The sequence below is a fragment of the Fimicolochytrium jonesii genome (assembly GCF_025526975.1).
Source record: "Fimicolochytrium jonesii strain JEL569 chromosome Unknown EV422scaffold_1, whole genome shotgun sequence".
Taxonomy (NCBI): Eukaryota; Fungi; Chytridiomycota; class Chytridiomycetes; order Spizellomycetales; family Powellomycetaceae; genus Fimicolochytrium; species Fimicolochytrium jonesii.
Window position 1 is genome coordinate 40,391 of NW_026515668.1, and position 17,992 is coordinate 58,382.

The window sequence follows — 17,992 nt, forward strand, 5'->3', positions numbered from 1 at the left end:
CAAAACAATCTACGCTAAAACCCATACGCCTTCATCCCCGCCTCTAAGCCCTAACCACCCACCCCGCATCTTCCCCACTAACCCTCATCTAAACCCCCCAACTCCCCATACTCCCCAAAGAACGCATCCCCCACCACATCCGGCTGTATCGTCATATCGTCAAGATCGAGCTCAAGCCCGCCGAGCTCCTCGTAACTCCCCGAGGCAGATTCCGCAAAGAACCCGGTGAGCGCCACCGGCTTTCTTCCAACCTCCGCTTCGGGGATCTCCCCATCTTCCAGTTCCTCGCCGAGGGGTGTTCCCCGCGTTCTTTCAGATGCGGGTTCAGGAATTTCCCCATCTTCCAGGCCCGCCTCCAAAACCGCTCCCCCAATCTCTAGGCCCACCGGGTCCGCGTCTCCGTGACTCCTAACCCGAAGAACCCCACCCCGCGTCTGCACGCCTCCAATCCACTCGCTCCACCCCGCATCCCGAACAAGCAGTTCAACCCTCCCCACAACCACACACAGACTCTTCGCCCGCGTGACCGCCACATTGAACCGTTTCGGAAACCCAATGAGCCCCATGTCGTTCTCCATGTCCTTGGCGAGGGCAGAGGGGCGCGTGCGCACGGGGGAGATGAGGATTATGGGGAACTCTTGGCCCTGGGGGGGATCATAGAGAGGGGGCGGGAGGGGGGGGTCAGTGACGAGGGGGGGGGGGGGGGGGGGGGCGACCGAATGGGTGGCAGGGTGAGGGGGACGCACCTGGTAGTCTTCGACGGTGCCGACGTTAACGTCACGGAGTGTTTTTGCCTTTTTCGAGGGAACGCCTGAAGTGCGGATGGTAGTTTTCCGGAGCATGGAGCGGATGCGTTTGACTTGTTCTCTGAACGGTGACATGACTCCCACTAGAAAAAAAAAATTCGAAACCAAAACGATGGGGTCAGTCCTCCTTTCATAATTCAAAGAAACCCCAACAATTGCGTTTCAAAAAAAGGGGGCGGGAAAGCCCACATACCCTCCCTCGCCTCCACAACCCCGGCCTCAACCACACCCCTCGCAACCCTCACCACCTCCCTCGCCTCCCGCAGATTCCACCACCCACTGACCCCATCGCCCTCCACAACCTCCGCGACGGCGTCCGAGTCCTCCTCGCCCACATCCACAACCATCATCGGCAGCCGCGGGTTCACCAACACCCCCTCCAGCCCCGCAATCACAACCCGATGCGTTTCGCATGGTTCGCCCACGGCGCGGAGGCGGGAGTTGTAGAATAAGCGCGAGGGGACGGTGAGGAGGGAGGGGTGGGAGCGGTAATTGTCGTCGAGGGTGCAGACGGTGGGGCGGACGCGTTTGCCCTTTTGGATCACGCGCGGGTCGGAGCCCGGTTTGGGGGCGATGCGGAGGTCGAGGCGGCCGGAGTGGGAGGGTTGGTACAGTTTTTGGGAGACGATGAGGCGTTCCATGAGTGAGATGTGGAGATGGGCGGCGCGCGCGGGGTGGGAGGTGACGCGTGGGCCGAGTTGGTACGGGTCGCCGCAAAGGACGAGCTTTGCGGTGCGGGTGATGGAGGGTAGCGCGTCGGTGAGGAGGGTTAAGGGGAGCAAGGTGTCTGGTTCGGTGGCCTGGCCGGCTTCGTCGATGAGGAGGTGGGTGAAGTGGAACAGGGGGTCGTTCGCTAGCGGTGTGCGGTTGGGTTGGAGTGTTGCGCGCAGGTCTTTGTTGGCGAGACCGAGGGATTGAAGGAGGGCGGCATCGATGCAGGTTACGACAACCACCTTGTACTTCATGAGCGTGGCGAGCGGGGGCACGGTGTGGAAGAGGATGCCGTCGATTTGGGTGGTGCAGCAGTATCGGCGGAGGTCTTCGGGGACCTCGTCCTCTGTTCGGCGGGAAGGGTGATTGATCCTGATAAGCTCGTCGGGCCCGAGATACGCCGCGAGGCGGCGGGCGATGGTGTCGCAGGCCGAGTTGGACGGCGCCGAGACGATCACGCGGGCGGTCGGGGATCTCTCCTTTTTCAAGATCTGCATACAGCATTCCGCCAACGTGGATGTCTTCCCCGTCCCGGGTCCACCAATGATAACAAAGGGCACGTCGCCGTAATCGCCTTGCACTAGCCGTTCCGCGGCCATCTTCTGTGCCGGGTTCAGCTCGTTGTTGTAGAAAGTCAAGGTCGGTTCCGGGTCGCCGAGGGGAATGTTGTCGTCCAGGACCTTGCAATCGCTTTCCGTCGGGAACAACATTGTCCTGAGCCCGTCCATCGCGGTGTGCTCACCATTATTCCCAGCGTCCAGCGCCAACAGCGCCCGTCTCGCCAGCGCAGCTTCCTCCACCGGCAGCGGGAACGAGACCACATACTTGAACATATGCAGGCTCGATTGTCCACCATCCCCGGTTGCCATGATATCCGGCAACCCAACAAACACCTTCCCATCGCGGCGTACCAGGTTGTGCACCCACCCGCGGTGTTCCTTCACAGTCCATTTGCTAGACTCGTAATTATCTTGAGTGAGCACCAGCGGGAAGAAGCGCACGTGGACTGGGTCCCCGCGCTGGAGGGGGGGCTTTCCATCTGCTATTCCGGGGACTTTGATGAGGTAGTTTGAGCATCCCGGTTCATTTGCCTTGGAGTGGAACTCCAGCGTCGAGTCGTAGAGTGTGTACTCTGCATATTGCCGCTGCACGGCACCGAGCTCCAAACGCAGAAGCAAGTCGAAATGCAATCCAAACGTGTCGGGGGAGAGCTTAAGGAAGAGCCTCGATTCCTGTTGGTCGGGTAGCATGGAAACAATGGGTAGCGAGACGAGTTGGTTGATAGTCGGATCGGTGATATTGGGCATGTTGGCGTGGAGCCATCTTCGCAAATTCAGACCGGACGGGGGTGCGGGCATCGTGGCGATCTGTGAAGGGGTCAGATCGAAGGAGGCGAGCTCTCGCAGCCATGCGGGGGTGAACTTCCCGGCAAGGACAGAGAGAGGCGAGACCCTGTCGACGAAGCTGATGCTGATGTTTCGCGTGAGAAGGAGGGATAGCGAGCCGATCCGGGGCAGGGAGGGTTTCGCATCGGCCGAGGATGCGCATGAGTGCGAGGAGACCGTTACGATCAAGCACAACGTGGCGTCGACTTTTCCAGCGGACGTTCGCCACCCGCTGTTGCAAGCGAGCGAGATCTGCGCGCTCTGGCCTGGTTCTACGCAAGTCGTAGGGTCTGGGACCGAGACCTGAAAGAACCCATGGGCGGCGTTGCTCAAGATCACCGCGTCCTCGATAGTAAAAGCGTAATTTCCGATCGCGGCAATCTCCAGCTGCTTTTGCTGGACGTCAGTGGCAGAGGCTTCCAGCAGTTTCACCAAATCGAAATTGAAAGGGGCGCTGTCATCGCCCATGTGCGGATAACCCGCAACCCGCAACCCGCAACCCTTTGCGACGGCACTGAATGCCTCGCTTTGCACGGTCGCAAAGGAGTTCAGATCCTCCATCAACAACTGTTGTTCCATGGCGACCGCCGGGCGTCCCAGTGCCTGGCCCAACATGGCATCCACCTTCCGGAGCCGGCGTAAGGATCGTTGAAATTCTTCGGTTATGGGTTGGAGAGAAGCCGCAACACCTGCGTCGAAAGGTACCGTTTGTGCGGCAGCCTTTGCGGCCTTCGCGACAGCAGGAGGAGCCATCTCCACCTTCCTGCCAGATGGATCGGATATCGAGACTTTTGCGGGAGAGGCCCGTGATAAGGTGGTTGAGGTTGAGGAGGACTTAAGAAGCGGAAAGTCTTGCGGCGACAAGGCAGGCGCTTTGGATACACCTGCGGGCGGCAGTGGTACTGCTGGGGGTGTTGGCACGTAGTAGCCTCCGGAAGTAGGATGTGGAGGAGGTTCATACCGCAACGCATAGCCCGCCGGTGGTGGGCCTTGATAGTGAGGATAGGGAGGATAGGGAGGATAGAACATGTTCTGTTGCGGTGGGGGAGCGAAATACTGTCCTTGCAGCATCGCGGGAGGATACTGTCCATCGTGATAAGAGTAAGGCGGCATAGGCGGAGGGAACGGAGGACGTGTGGAAGGGGGTTGAGGAGGATTAGGAGGCCGTTTTTGCTTCGACTTGGCAGGTCTAGCCGTTGTGGGTGCTACCATGATGACGCAGGTGCTAAACGGCCGGCGGATATCCGTAAGTCCTCCGCCTCTTAGACCATACGGTAAGTACGCAAGCACCGTAGTCCCGTCTGGACTGTCTAATGTCTATCTGACTTTGTAAACTGCGAGACGTTCAGGCTGAGGAGAATGGACGTTCTTTGTCTCGCTCACTTCGCCCGAGAGTCCCTCCTGTCGGTTGCCGTCAGTCGCTTGCTAGCTAACTAACTAACCGCCGCCTTTTCTTGACTCCGCTCGCCCCCCGCCGTAAGAGAACTGCTCAAAGACACAACTCATTGTTATTAAAGGTGGGACGCGGATACTGTACACGACTCAAATGGGAGTCGGGCATGCTGTCTTGATCTATAGCAACAGGGCCCGTCGCCTTGTTCTCTCGCACGTACAGTCTCCTTACACCCTTCACACACAGCACGACAGGAAGACGGCGATTTTTTTCTTTTGAGAACGCGGACATTGCATTGCAGAAACGATACACAGCACGAAACGTATTTACGACAAGTTCACAACAACCCAATGTACTCATGCACGACTCGAGATCTACAAAGGCGGCTTCCGCAAAAGAGCGCAACAGGAGGGTGCCAACAGTAACGAAAAGGCTCATAAGTGAGAGGGGTTGGTATCCAGAGCATCCCACTCGAGTCCGGCCCGCAGGCCGACTTGTGAATTGCACTTAACGGGTAGCTGCACGTGGACCGCTTTCATGAGTCGATTGCAAGTTTCCAGCTCTGGTAACTCCGAAAAGTCGTCATGGAGAGTGAAACCGATGCATGACCCGCAGTTTCTGATAATCCACCAGAGCTTGCGCCCTGTGTTCTTTCGAACATGTGTTATGTGCTTGTGGGAGCCTGTCCCAGGTGAATGTGAGACGCGAGTCGTTGCGCGTAAACGCAACGACTCCGTCCGTATGTGTTCCTGGAATCACAAGCTTGGAAGCCAACCCCCTCAATTATGCCTGTGTACTGTCGGGCACCGTCGTGTCTTCGCGATGCGTGAACGAAGCCGCCTGCCTACTAGGAGTGACCCTGTCTTGGCTCACTCACTTGACCTTCATACGTACCCGAAGAAACCTAAACAATTACAAGGAAATGCAGGATCAGCGTCTGTTACAACACGAATGCATATCAACGATAGTGGCAATGAGTAGTGGGGGGTAGCACGCCTCAGACATCCAAGGAAGGTGCTTCTGCCGGCATCGGGACTTGCGTCCCTTCGGAGGAAACTGCGAATATGGTAATCTTCATCCACGGCAGTGCTGATACCCCCCACTCACTATGCTGGGAAGGAGGAAGGGAGAAACCAACCTGCTCGGACGACTGTGGTCACGACATGAAAGCGGTACTGAGATTGTTGCTCATCGAACCATGTTGGGACCTTTAAGTATGAGAAGGAAAACAGTTGATGAGGAACCAATCCCAAAACACAAAGAGATGAATAAAAGGAATCACGCAGCGGTCTTCCACAAGCAGAGGGGTCAGAAAAAGCACTGGCTAGAGTGAACCCCGCTCCGTAAAGCGAGGCGCCGTTTTCAACATGGTCGATTAGACGGGGAAAGAATTGCTATCATCATACCCGGGCGTCTGCCAGTTTGAATCGTGCTGCGTGATTCCTGATGAGGGGGGTGGGAACGTAAACATACCGAGCTGTGGGATCACCTATGAGGGGAGCGTCGCTGAAGAGAGATAGGCGCGCGGATAGTAGAGAGATACAGGTGCAGCGCCTGCCTGTCCCAGCACGCTCCGTCGAAAACAGATTGGGGAACGGAATGGGTGGTAAACTCCGGCGGTGGCAGGGTCTCCTTTTATAGGCGGGGGGCGGGGGTGGGTTTTTCTTCGACAAGGCCTAGTCACGTGGACAGTCATGTGACCGTCCGAACGCGTGTATTTGAATTGCGGGGCACCCGTGGTTTGCAGCAACTGACACTAGTATCTACGCGTCGTCGCCGTTTTCAGCTTCACAATAAACGGAGCTTCCCTTTTTCGACGCAGAGCGCTGGACAGGCAAGGGCAGCGCGTGAGCGCCGTTGGTGCGGGACTTCAGCGGAATTGTCAGGGCTATCAGAATCACCAAAAATATCTGAATAAAGTTCCGGACTGGCTGAGTTATGGCAGATTTTGGGTAAGGAATGGGTGAGGAAGAGAGGCCCAAAACGGCGTCCGGCGCCGTCGCGATAACCCCCAAAATGGGTGGCGCAGCGAGGGTGCCCCTGAGCCCTCCGTTGAAGAAGGCGCTGAAGGAGCGCATCGCCAGCCAGTACGCGGCGATGGTGAAGATCATACGAGGACACCCCATGCACTCCTCCTAAGCTGCTCGTTTTTCTGTCTTTGTAACGACGCGTCGTGTTCATCGATCAACCTCTGCACTGCGTCCGAACGCGAAGGCAGCATGCGGAGGTAATCCGCCACCGGCAACATATCTGCGTCCTGTCAATCACCGTGGTCTTCTGTATCATCGCCATCGTCAAAAGGTATAGGCCATTGTACAGTCAGGTAGCAAAAAGCTGTCTCTCCTCCTAATTGAGGTCAATGACCGTCCCACAAGGCGGAGAGGGCGGCACTGACTTAATCTCGCGGAGAGACAGCTTTTTGCTACCTGACTGTATTTCAAAGCCGCACGTAATTTACTACGAGCGATGGCGAAGGTGCGGCGTTCAAAAACTTCAAGTACGTTCTGAGCCGGACCAGATCCTCCAGTTTGATTGTCACCATCGGGTCGTAGATTTTCTACGTACGGGTCAGGCTCTGTCTAAAGGTCTGTTTTTCCAGAAGAACCCAACAGGATTTGCCCTCGACGAAAGGTATGGTGTTGCCGGCCTTGTCCACTGTCACAAATTCCAAGGCTTTTCCGAAGGCGATGGGCGTTTGCTGAACGTCTGTGGGCCGAACGGGAAGGTGCTTCTTACGATACGCTTCTGGCTGCTCGCTCAACCAACGCTCAGGGTCTGCATTTGAGGAGTACGCCGGCATCGGGCACACAGTCAGCTCGGTTTCAAGCGTGTCCATCTTGAGCGCAACCTGCGTCACTAACGCTAAATGATAGTTGGCTTTGCCTGAACCGGAACCCAATGTGAGACCAGAAGAGGAAACCGACGCCGGTCCGCCGATGGGTCTACCCAGCCTGACTTTGATGACTTCTCCGATGGAGGGAAGTCGCCTTGGTCTTGTTATTGGAAGTGTACATCAAGCTACGTATTTAGCGCGCGCGAACTCGATCCATCGCTATCGTTAGTTCAACAACCGGTTGTCAATTGTACATTTGTATGGTACGTATATTCACTATGGTACAAAAGGTGGGAGTCCCGGATAAACCAAAAAAAAAACAAAAACGGAGGAAAAGACGGACGGGATTACGACGGTGGGATTTAGGGGGGTTGGGGAAACTCAGCTCGTTGCGATGGGGTGGGCAGTTTTGCGGTAACCGGCGATACAAGCGGATGGTGGGCTGTACAGGCGACGTGTGGCCCGCTGGTGAAATGGCTAGGTGAACGACGGTTTGTGCACAGAGTCGTGATGTGATCTGACCGGATCCTCTTTTGCGTCGCCTGCGTCTACTGACCCGACTTCACGATCGACACTATATGTACAGAAAAGGGTGATGAGCAGACACGTCTCGAAACCTCCTCGCCAATTCCACATCAAGTCCATCCGCCCAACTCTTTTCCGCGCGCAGCCGTACATCCCCATCATGCCCACCACACCTCCCCACATCCTGGCATCCCGCATCCCCGATCGCATCCAACCCAAAAGAAATAATCCCTTACCAATGATGATAATAAGAATAACAGCAACAATGCCTCCAATGATAAGTTTCATCTTCATATCCTTCCACCACATCTGTTTCCGGACGCGGGAGGCGCCGCGTTGGAATTGGAGGGATGATTGTTGGAGATCATCTGTTGAAAAAAACAGAATGTCAATCTTATTTGATGGATAGAGGGAGTTATGACAGATGGGTATTGGGGTCAATTGGGTGGATGTGAATGACATGGGGCGGTGGGGTGGGATGGGGGTTTACGCACCGGTCTTGTTCTGTAAGGTGTCTAATTGTTCGCCGCGTTGCATGACCTTGTTGATGTTGTCCTATTATCCATAGATGGAACAAAACGAGGTCAGAACTCCACCCCTCAATACCTCACCCCACTTGCTCCGCTTTCCTCCCCCTCCGCACGCACGCACGCAAAACCCTCCCGTGATCTCCAGTTGAGTCGACTGACACGCACCTGCATGATCCCAACAACCTCGTTAACCTGGTTCTGGACCTGGCCTGTTTTCGAGGGACCTTGCTGGGAGGACATCTTTGCGTGAGTGGGTGAGTGAGTGGTGTGGGTGGTGTGAGAGTGAGTAGTGAGATTGTGTAGTGAGAGAGGTCGGGCTGGGAAGTGTATCTACAGTAGGTGCGGTTGTTTTTGAGAGGCCGGAAAGTTGAACGCCAAGGGGGGTTGAAGGGGGGCATGTGAAGCGAGGCTTTTTGGTGGCCGTGACTGCGCGGCAAATACAGTATAACAACTACACTTCCATCGCTCCACCTCGGCTTCTCGACAAGGACGACTGGAAGCATTTCTTCGTGAAGAGCACGATAGCCGTGGAGGCGGCTCCTAGGATCAATGGGACCTCCTTTCACAAGAACCTGCATGTCTGTCTGCATATCTTTCGCGGGGCCGCCCACTAACAACCGCATGGGCTTCGTGCTCTACCACGACTTCGGCACCACCCCCATCCTCCACCGGCCCCTACCTGATGTGGGTTTGCCCTCGGAGCCGTGGCCAGGGGCTCGGAAGAGAGATGGTGCGGTATATAGAGGCCAAAGCCGTCTTCCAGGGGGACACCCGTTGATGGCCATCGCCGCGTATGAGGAGGCTTTGGACTTTTGGAACCGTATGGGATATCGCGCCGCCCGCGGATTGCCTCGAGTGGGGTCAGGCCCGCTACTATAAGGAGCTGCAGCCTGCACATTATAGGTGCGATGTTCGAATGGACATCATCACGGCAGACGGCGGCCTGGTCGCCTTGTCAGACGTTCTCGATGAACATCTCCTCCAACGTCCGCCTCCGCCTCCGTCCTACCATGGTTGAGCGGCCCACTTCCAGCAGCTTCCGATCGTCCACCACCACTGCCTGCACTTCGGGGACGCAGAGGGTAACCACCGAATGAATGAACCACCCTGCACTCTTTACGATTTTCGGTTCGGAATTTTCCTTCGCGGCGAACGATATCGCAATGGTAGCCGGCGGGATGCGTTTTCTCCAATCGCATGAACTCTTCTCGGGGGGGCATCCACCGCTTCGTCATTCAAAAAAAAAAAAACGAACCTTTCATTTGTTGGTGAAACCGCTACACCGCAATACGCACAAAAAACACTTCAAAAATTTAATAAAGAACAAATGACCTATATAAATTACGCTAATGCTATGTGAAACACCATGTGTGGGAAATGGCAATGCTACGTACTGTGTGAGGTGTGTGTGTATGTGATGTGTGTGTTGCATGTACGCGCAACCATGGAATATGTGTGTGACTTGCTTTTCAAGCAGTCTTGACGAAATCCAACAAACACAATCCATACTGAAACATGCCCTCAAGCGTGTTCCACGCATCCGTGTGCCGGCGGAGGAGGGTGTCGAGGCGGGGACATTCCAGGAGTTGTTTTGAGTGGACCTGTTGGATGGAATGCATCGTGTCAGTGAGTTGGGGGGTGTGAAAAACACTACGAATACAATCGAGGGCGTATCACAAGGACTGGCGAACATACCTTGACCAAAACGGCCAGCACACTCTCGACAGCCTCAAAATCCCTCCTCCGTTCCATCATCCACACCAACGCATCCACCATCCGTCCCAAATCGCCTCCCTCCTCCATCCCACCGCCCGCGGTATCCAACAATCTCAGACTCAGATCCAACTGCGCCGGTCCCAGGTCCCTCAAATGGTTGGCAAAGTCGGTGAAATCGGCGTCGAGGTGGGACTGGCGGAGGAGGAGGAGGAACTCCGTGTCGGGGGTTTCGTGGAGGGTGAGCGGGGTGGTGAGGATGCGGGATTGGGTGGGGTTTGGTGGGGGGGTGGGGGTGGCGGTGAGAAGCTTCTTTTGGTCGCGGAGGGTGGGGAGGAAGAAGGGCGCGCGGTCGGCTTTGGGGGCTTCGGTTGGTTGGCTTCGTTTCTAGATGGGGAGATCGCTGGGGTTTAGTATATAAACGGGGGAATATCAACGACAGGTTATGGTAGACGCGTACCTTGAGAGCATCTAAACTCAGCAGATTCTGCCACTTGGACTTCGGCACGCCAGACAGCACAATCAGCTGGTCATCCACCTCCTCGCCCGGTTGGAGACCCGCGTCTGCGGGCGGTGGTGGTGCCGGTCCATTCCCACCCTCCTCCTCCTCTTCTTCTTCTTCTTCCTCAACCTCCCCAGTCGTCGGCAACTCCAACACAACCTCATCCCCCTCCTCAACCCTCTGCGGCACAATCCCTCCAAAATTCACTTTATTCGCCCACAAGAAGATCCCGACCTGGTCGGCATGCGCCGTCGCGATATAATCCCCGTTCGCCGACACCGCTACGCAGCGCGGCACGCTGCCCACGCGGGAGATATCCACACAGTGGCCGGTGGGCAGGTCCCACGTGCGGATGGTCGAGTCCGTGGATGTCGAGATGAGGTGGCGGCCGTCCGGGGAGAATGCCGTGTCGGTGATGGCGGACCGGTGGCCTGCAAACTCGCGGACGGTGCGGTGTGTGCTGACGTCGATGATGCGGAGGATGAAGTCGTCGGTGGTGACGCAGAGGAGGTTGGATTCGCGGTGCAGGTCGATCGAGGTTATTGGGAAAGGGAGGGCGATGGTGTGCAGGAGGGAGGCGGATTGGAAGGACCAGAACTATGTTCGAAATCCGCGTGAGTTCTGCGCCGTAGAGCGACTGCTTTTGCCTGAACGACAACAACACATACCTTGACCAGCCCATCAAGACCCGCTGTGATCACTAGCCGATTCACCCTATCCGTCACAATCCCAATCACAGCCTTCGTGTGCCCTCCCCCAGACTGTCCATACGTCTTTCGGAGCAGCCCCGACTGCAAATTGTACCGGTCCACACCGCCCAGCGCCGACCCAACGAACCCGAAATTTCCGCAGGCGCTAATCGCAACAGACTAATAATGTAAAAGTTTCAACGTGAGCATCACCAATCTCGTCTAGGTTGAGCATGATGTTCCGTGTCTCACCTTCACAAGAGATCCGTCAGTGCAAGTAAACACCCGTTTGTCCAACGGTTTCCCGCCGTACGAGCAAATCCTCGCATTCAGATCCTTCACATGGGCCGTAATGATATTGACAGACTTATGCAACGTCTCCTCCGCTAGAAAAGAATATCCGCATCAGCTCGTCAATCAAAATCACACAACCCAGCGCGCCAAATTCGCATATGTTTGACTTACAAATGGCAAATTGCGCCACAGGCGGTATCCTCGCATCCTCAGCCGCCCACCCCTTCAGCTTCTTATCAAACAACGGGATCTCCATGCAGTTTGCGTCACGCGCAATGTTGAAGACACGGATGGCCTGGTCGGCTCCCGCTGTGATGATCTGGTGCTGTTCGAGAGGGTGGTAGTGGATCCGCGTTGGTGGGGTCTGGTGTCCGCCGCGGTGGCGGAGGAGGCGGGGGTGGCCTTCTGCTGAGTCAAAGATCCATTGCTGTGGGAGATAGATTGAGGAAAGGGTGAGTTGGGCTTTTCCGTGAAGGTGGCGAACTGAGTATGCGGACTTACGCGAATGGCGTTATCGGCGCCGGCGGTGATCAGGATCGGTTGTCCGGCGTAGTAGTGGGCAGTATGTATGGCCCCAGCATGTGCGCCGCTCGTCACGTTCAGCACTTGCTGTTTGCTGAGATCCCATACCGTCAAATCCCCCGAGATGCTCGCAGTGACCATGTGTTGCTTCTCGTCTGCATACGCAAGTCAGTCGTTTTTTCCTTTCTCCAACCCTTGCTACCGATTTCTCGCGAGACCGATCCCTACCTGTGCGGAAGGAGATAGCGGTAACCTTCCCATCTTGCTTCAGCCTCATAATCTCCACGTCCGCGCGGATGTTGTGCAATACTGTTGATCCGTCCAGCAATCCGATCGCCACGACATCAACCGCTGGTGCTTGTGTGAAGTATACGATCGGCGACTCCAGTGATGCAAACTCGTAGAGCATTGTTCTGTCGTTCAGAGAGGTTGTGATTTAGCAAGTCGGACTGCAGCGGGGATCTTCAGATGACGACATACAAAGTGCGGATGTTCCATAGCTGCATCGTTCCCTGCTGACTCGCCAGCAGTACTTTGTTGAGGTATGTGCTGGGATGCAGCACGGCCGAGACACGGAAGGAATCCGGAAACGACAACTCGTTGTAGTACTCTATAGAAATCGAGATTGAGTCTCCGTGTTTGAATGGCTACGAAACCCTTTATTCAAAGCCTTTGACAATACCTCCAGTAGAATGATCCCAGATTCGCAGCACGTTGTCATCACATAGTGCCAGTATCAGATTCCCAAAGACCAGCAGTGAGAAGATCTTGCACGCCGCGTTGGCCTCCCATCGCGCAATCTCCTTTCCACGCTCCGCCACAGATATCACGTTGGAGCACGCCGAGAAGATCCTGTCCTTGAACGCAGCGACGGCAGTGACCGGTCCGGCATTTTGCGGACCTATGTTGACATTACCCCCCACACCGTCAGTCCAGACCGCCTCCAATTTGTTCTCCCTCTACGGTATCGCCGACAAACCTGTGAACAGGAGCTTCAATTTCTCTCCCTGTACCCAAGAAAGACTTTAGTGTGTGGTCGGCCGCTCATAAAGCGTAAATGAGACACTCACATCATAGATATGGAACGAGTTCCCGACAGACGCCGTCAAAGCATGGACGTTCCCACGGGCCTGTACGTTCAGCGGGACGTCGGCACAGACGTAGCCAATTGCCCGAAAAGGTTGGTACAGTGCCGAGGCTGGAGGGGGAACGCAAACCGGTTTCAGTCGGGCCGATGAACTCAGCGGTCAAGCCTCCCACCCATGATCCAGCCAGCAGCTTCAAAGGAAGCGGTACCTTTCGTCCTTTTGGACGGTTGCCGTCCCGAGAGTGTCCCTGAGGGCATTGTGCGCACAAACTCTGTAGAAATTGGAGGGGTTGGGATACGTTTTGAGCGGGCAAGTTTCTTCCGACACAAGGAGCCCCACAGAGCGTAGAGGGGAGCATACCTTCTGTAGTGACGAAACAAAGTGCCGATAACACCTCCTACTCCTCCCTGAGCGCTTTGCAGTTGTCAACAGGGGCCAATGTCAAAAGGTCGAGGAACCGACTGAGAAGTTGGCACAGCGTGAACTGGAAGTTTAATAACGTGAAGGCCTGCGCGCACGTGATGCCTCTCCCAATTCAATTAGGTTGCCTCTTCTAGACCTCCCGTCAAAAACGACCCCGTCAAAAACTGATCCCTCCCACGATAGATGAGGGCCCACCGCATAGGTTTTCTCCGTAGCCTGAGACTCCGATACACCCTGTTAGATGGATTGAGTGCCGACCCCGGAACACTTCCACCCGCACAAATGGACTGATGTGCAGGAAATCTTTCCAAAGACAATCCAGCGATTCTCATCGATCTCATCACCACCAAATCCTTGCTCAACAACTCAGGAACACTCACACACTGAATACTCTCAGTTCTCATACATTACGATGACTCTAATAACGTGATGGGGTCTTAAGTGAGGTGAGGTGGTGGGGTGGGGAGTATACGAAAAAAAGAAGAGGGTGGTCCACCACAAAGTGTTCGCGCGTTGACATCAAGTCAAAGGGGGCAAGAAGGTAAAATTGTAAAGAATACAGTTGCGTGAGGGGGAATATTGCGTGGTGGTGTGTGTCCGAAGGGATGAGGGAAACAAGGTGAACGCTAGCTGAAATGTTGTGTTGTCGGTCGTTAAAAAAAAAAGTCTCATAGAAGCGTGCGAAACAAAGAGCGGAAGTGTCCCAGTTCTAGCAATGCGCCAATCTTCCCCCATCTCTCTTCGTATGTCGATGGTTGCCCAAAGGGTACTCTACATCCCGACCCGTCCCAATCCCTCACACCCCTCAATGACCTCATTATAAAGCCTCTTGAACTCCCACACGTCGCCTCTTGCACGCTTGAACTCGACCACAAACAGCCCAGGGAGATTCTTGATGCGCTGCACTTCCACCGTGAACCGCACCTCGCCGATGGCTGCGGGGGGTTGTTGGGGTGGGAAGTGGGGGTGGGCCGGGGCGTTGTTTGGTGTGCTGGTGTAGTGGGAGGCGTGGGAGGTGACTGAGGAGTTGTTGCCGTGCAAGTAGAAGCCGTTGCCGGTCCCCTGCGCGGGGTTGGGGTTGTGGTGATGGTTTTGATGTTGAGAGGTTGCGCGTGTGGCATTACTCGATACGAAACTCTCGCGGGAGCCGTTGATGGACACGCCCGATGCGTTCAGATGCGCCATATAGGGGTGATGGCCATTGGACACCGGCGACCCGTAGTTTGTATTGGTAGTGGACGTGGATGCGAATGTGGCAGTCGAGGTTTGCGCGGCCGGATTGCTATAGTACATAGCTGCCACGTCGGCCTTGTTAAAGCCCTTATTGTATCCGGGTCCGTATCGCGCCATATTCTTCAACTTTTTCACGAGACTGATTGGAAGTGAAGCCAGCATTTGGCCGAGGCCCCGGTGATGGTGATGGTCCAATTGTGGGGTATGAGAGTGTGCAGCCGAGTTCGTCGTCGGTGATTGAGCAGCACTGGCCGGCGGGGAAGGTAACGGCCCATGCGAATGGTGCGGGGAGCCCGGCGAAGCGGAAGGTATAATGCCCGACTGATGCTGGTCAACGACAGGGGAGGCCTGCTCCCACTGTCTGGCTTGCGCGACGAGGGCCTGCTGATGCGCTTGCCGCTGTTGCATGGCCAACTCCGAGGTCCGTACGACCCTCATCTTCACTCCATCCGATTTCACCACCGTCATGCCCAGCCCTTCAATCACCGACCTGACGTCGGCCATGATTCCAAGCGGATTCTTCGACCCGAGTGCGCGTTGATCGATCGGACCCGAGTGGTATCGGAGTTTCACTTTAACGGCCGGCCCACCATTCGTCTGTGGCGCCATAACCCAGTCACTCGCAACCGAATGCACGCTCGCCGCATTCGTCGAAGTCCTCGGCAGCGGCAAGGTCGAATCATTCCCATCAGCAATAAACGACGAATGAGGCCGTTGCCTATTCACCACATCAGTCGGCGCCGCAAAACTCGCCCTCGGCACATTCTCCTCATTCTGAATCCTTGTGACCCCCGTACTCGTATTACCGCGTTTCATCCAACCAAACAACTGCTTACGCGACGAATTCAGTGTGTCCGACCTCCTCACATCAAAGCTCTTCCGAGCATAGGGCGCCGTATTTCGCGGCTGTGTCGAAAATCCAGCACCCGCAGCTGCGTTGGTATCTTGCTGTTCATTTCTAGCAAACGCCACGTGGGTGGTCGGGTCACGCTGGGAGTAGGCTCGGACCAGGTTGGGTGTGCTCTGCGCCGCGACGGAGGTGGGGACGCCGTAGATCGCGATCTCGTTGCTGGTCGATGGCGGCTCTGATCTTGAGGATGGGGACGGGAGTGGTTTTTGTAGATTGAGTGGGGGTTGTTGTTGTTGGCTGCGCTCTGTGCTGGTTGATTGATGCTCCCGTTCGATGATAGGCGTTGAAATAGGTGAAGTCTGTGCTTCTTTAGTTCTGGGGCGTGTGTCGAGTTCTGTCTGACTGCCTTCATCACGAACGGTGCGGATTGGTGGGAGAACAGGTGGGGCCGGTTGTTGTGGAGCTGGCGGCTGTGCCAGCCGCTTGGAAGCGGGTGGTGGCGATAACCGGTGACTAGGGAACAACGGCAGGTTTTGCTTCCTGGCCTCGTCCTCAATCCGCAAGCGAAGGAGGCCGTCGTCCCCACCGAGCATCCACGAATGAATCTTGATCCAGTACTCCATTTGCCAAGCCTCGATTTCCTTGCCTAGCATCTCCCTCGGCATCAAAGCCCTGACTTCTTCAACCGGGGTCTCGGCCTTCAGTTTCTCAGACGGCGGCGCATCCTTGACCGTCTTTCTGCGCAGGAAGTCGACCCCGTTTTCGTCGATCGGCGCGCGGTCGGCAAGCCACTCGTTCATGAGTGTATCCAGATACGCAGACATGAATTTGTCCTTGCCCCAAGTGTCCCTCCAGAGCCGCCACTCCTCAAGTGCTGGGGCCTCCGTAAGTAGCGACTTCGGATTAACCACGGCGACGTGGTATTTTGCATACCAAAGCTTGTGAGCGAGAAGCTCAATCTGCAGGTCATCGAGTTCGTCGAAAAGTGTCGGCTGATCGGCCAGGAACATTTCTTTCAGCTTGAGCGTCTCAGACGCGTACCATGGGTCGTTGATGCGGTTCTTGACCCACAACGCGTACTCATCAGCAGACAACTGTGCTTGAGCGTACTCGAGATTAGGATGAGCGACAGGCGAGTGAGGAGCGACCGCCAGCGGACCGCCCATGGGCACGGTTAAGGGTTCGGCGTTTAGGGCCACGTCGCTGCGATGTTCCGCTGAGCTGTACGTACTGTCGCGGCTTTGAGACGAAGTGAAGGCTGGCACGGCTGAGTCGGATGCATCGACGTCCATATGGTCTTCGTCGTGCGTGTCCGTGTCGGGGACGATGGTGTGCGAGATATCCATCGCCCCGACATCCGCCTCGTCGAGTTCTTGTGGCATGCTGTCTTCGGTGTCGAGGTCGGTGATATTGGATACCGTGGTGGTTCGGCTGACCCCGGCTGAACCCATCAGCTCCATCTGTTCATCATGGAAGTAGTGCTTGTACGGTTCAAGGAACGGGTGATCCATTATCTCAGGCATTCGGGCGCGGCGGCTCGGGTCAATCACAATCATTTTGCTCATCAAGTCGGCTGCTTCGAATGACAAGTGGTCAGGGAACTTCAGCTTAGTTCCGGTGATGTAAGTGTATAACAGATTGATGTCGTTCCCGTCCGGGTTCGTCGGGTCATCGTCGTACGGGAGAAAGCCGCAGAGCATCGCATGGAGGATAACACCACAGGACCAGATGTCGGCGGCCTCACCCATGTATCCGTGGCCGAGGACAAGTTCAGGTGCCGCGTAACAGGGTGATCCACATGAGGTCAAGAGCAATTTAGACTCGTCGGGCTTTTCCGCTTGCATTCGATTGGCGAACCCGAAATCGGTAATGAGAACGTTTCGATTTCCGTCCAAAAGGAGGTTTTCGAGTTTAAGGTCACGGTGAACGATCTTCCGATTGTGTAGATAAGCAACACCGGAGAGTAGCTGGCACATGAATTTACAAGCCTCGGGTTCCTTGAGTTGGCGACGGGTCAGGACGTACTCGAACATTTCGCCGCCGGAGGCATACTCCATGACCATTCCAATATACTCTCGCGTCTCTACGACCTCTTCAACTGCGACGATGTATGGATGACTAACAGTCTGTGCGTACGGAAGAGATGAGAAGGGAATCGTGAGCATATTTGCCTTCATATGTGGCAGCAGCTTGTCAACGAATTGCTTCCTTACCTGGAAGATTGAGATCTCGCGCATAACTTTCGCCCGCTTGGTAGTCTGCTGGTCAAGGCTATCCTTTTTCATGAGCTTGATGGCGAATGACTTCCCCGTATCCAGATGGATAGCCAGCTTGACTTTGCCAAATTCCCCTTCTCCAAGGGTTCGCTGTAAGAGGTATGGCCCGAATGTGGAAGTGTATCTTCGACTGCCAGAGCCAGCAGCGACTTGACGGCCAGGGCTTGGCGAGGTGGGCACTGAAGACGAAGACCGACGGGAATCCCTTGGCGATGCAGC

At 55.7% G+C, this 17,992-nt stretch overlaps 4 protein-coding genes across 4 annotated transcripts; all 4 read right to left on the reverse strand.

Moving 5' to 3' along the window:
- Positions 1-62: 62 nt before the first annotated feature.
- Positions 63-4,397, reverse strand: EV422DRAFT_510604 (P-loop containing nucleoside triphosphate hydrolase protein). Its single transcript, XM_053068943.1, has 3 exons — positions 1,000-4,397; positions 747-889; positions 63-644 (listed from the first exon to the last, which is right to left on the reverse strand). The coding sequence occupies exons 1-3, from the start codon at positions 4,112-4,114 to the stop codon at positions 78-80; spliced, it is 3,825 nt and encodes a 1,274-aa protein (XP_052929789.1). The 5' UTR covers positions 4,115-4,397; the 3' UTR covers positions 63-77.
- Positions 4,398-7,890: 3,493 nt separating this feature from the next.
- Positions 7,891-8,402, reverse strand: EV422DRAFT_489460 (synaptobrevin; the record flags this gene model as incomplete). Its single annotated transcript, XM_053067443.1, has 3 exons — positions 7,891-8,021; positions 8,148-8,208; positions 8,349-8,402. Coding segments are annotated over 3 exons (246 nt in total), but the record flags the coding sequence as incomplete, so codon positions are not given.
- Positions 8,403-9,261: 859 nt separating this feature from the next.
- Positions 9,262-13,248, reverse strand: EV422DRAFT_592567 (WD40-repeat-containing domain protein; the record flags this gene model as incomplete). The annotated part of the gene is made up of 13 exons (XM_053073552.1): positions 9,262-9,784; positions 9,879-10,283; positions 10,357-10,995; positions 11,067-11,267; positions 11,340-11,473; positions 11,553-11,808; positions 11,883-12,058; positions 12,132-12,316; positions 12,384-12,513; positions 12,586-12,804; positions 12,883-12,910; positions 12,974-13,101; positions 13,164-13,248. 13 exons carry the CDS (start codon positions 13,246-13,248, stop codon positions 9,653-9,655), a joined length of 2,718 nt encoding a protein of 905 aa, XP_052929791.1. The 3' UTR covers positions 9,262-9,652.
- A 3,733-nt stretch (positions 13,249-16,981) lies between these two features.
- Positions 16,982-17,974, reverse strand: EV422DRAFT_489656 (kinase-like domain-containing protein; the record flags this gene model as incomplete). The annotated part of the gene is made up of 2 exons (XM_053067448.1): positions 16,982-17,623; positions 17,711-17,974. Coding segments are annotated over 2 exons (906 nt in total), but the record flags the coding sequence as incomplete, so codon positions are not given.
- Positions 17,975-17,992: the final 18 nt, after the last annotated feature.

Coding starts and splice junctions, on each gene's coding strand:
- EV422DRAFT_510604 (XM_053068943.1), bottom strand. CDS start 4,114: ATGGTAGCACCCACAACGGCTAGACCTGCCAAGTCGAAGCAAAAACGG. Junction 890..999: donor GGTTGTGGAGGCGAGGGAGG/GTATGTGGGCTT, acceptor TTTTTTTTCTAG/TGGGAGTCATGTCACCGTTC. Junction 645..746: donor GCACCGTCGAAGACTACCAG/GTGCGTCCCCCT, acceptor GATCCCCCCCAG/GGCCAAGAGTTCCCCATAAT.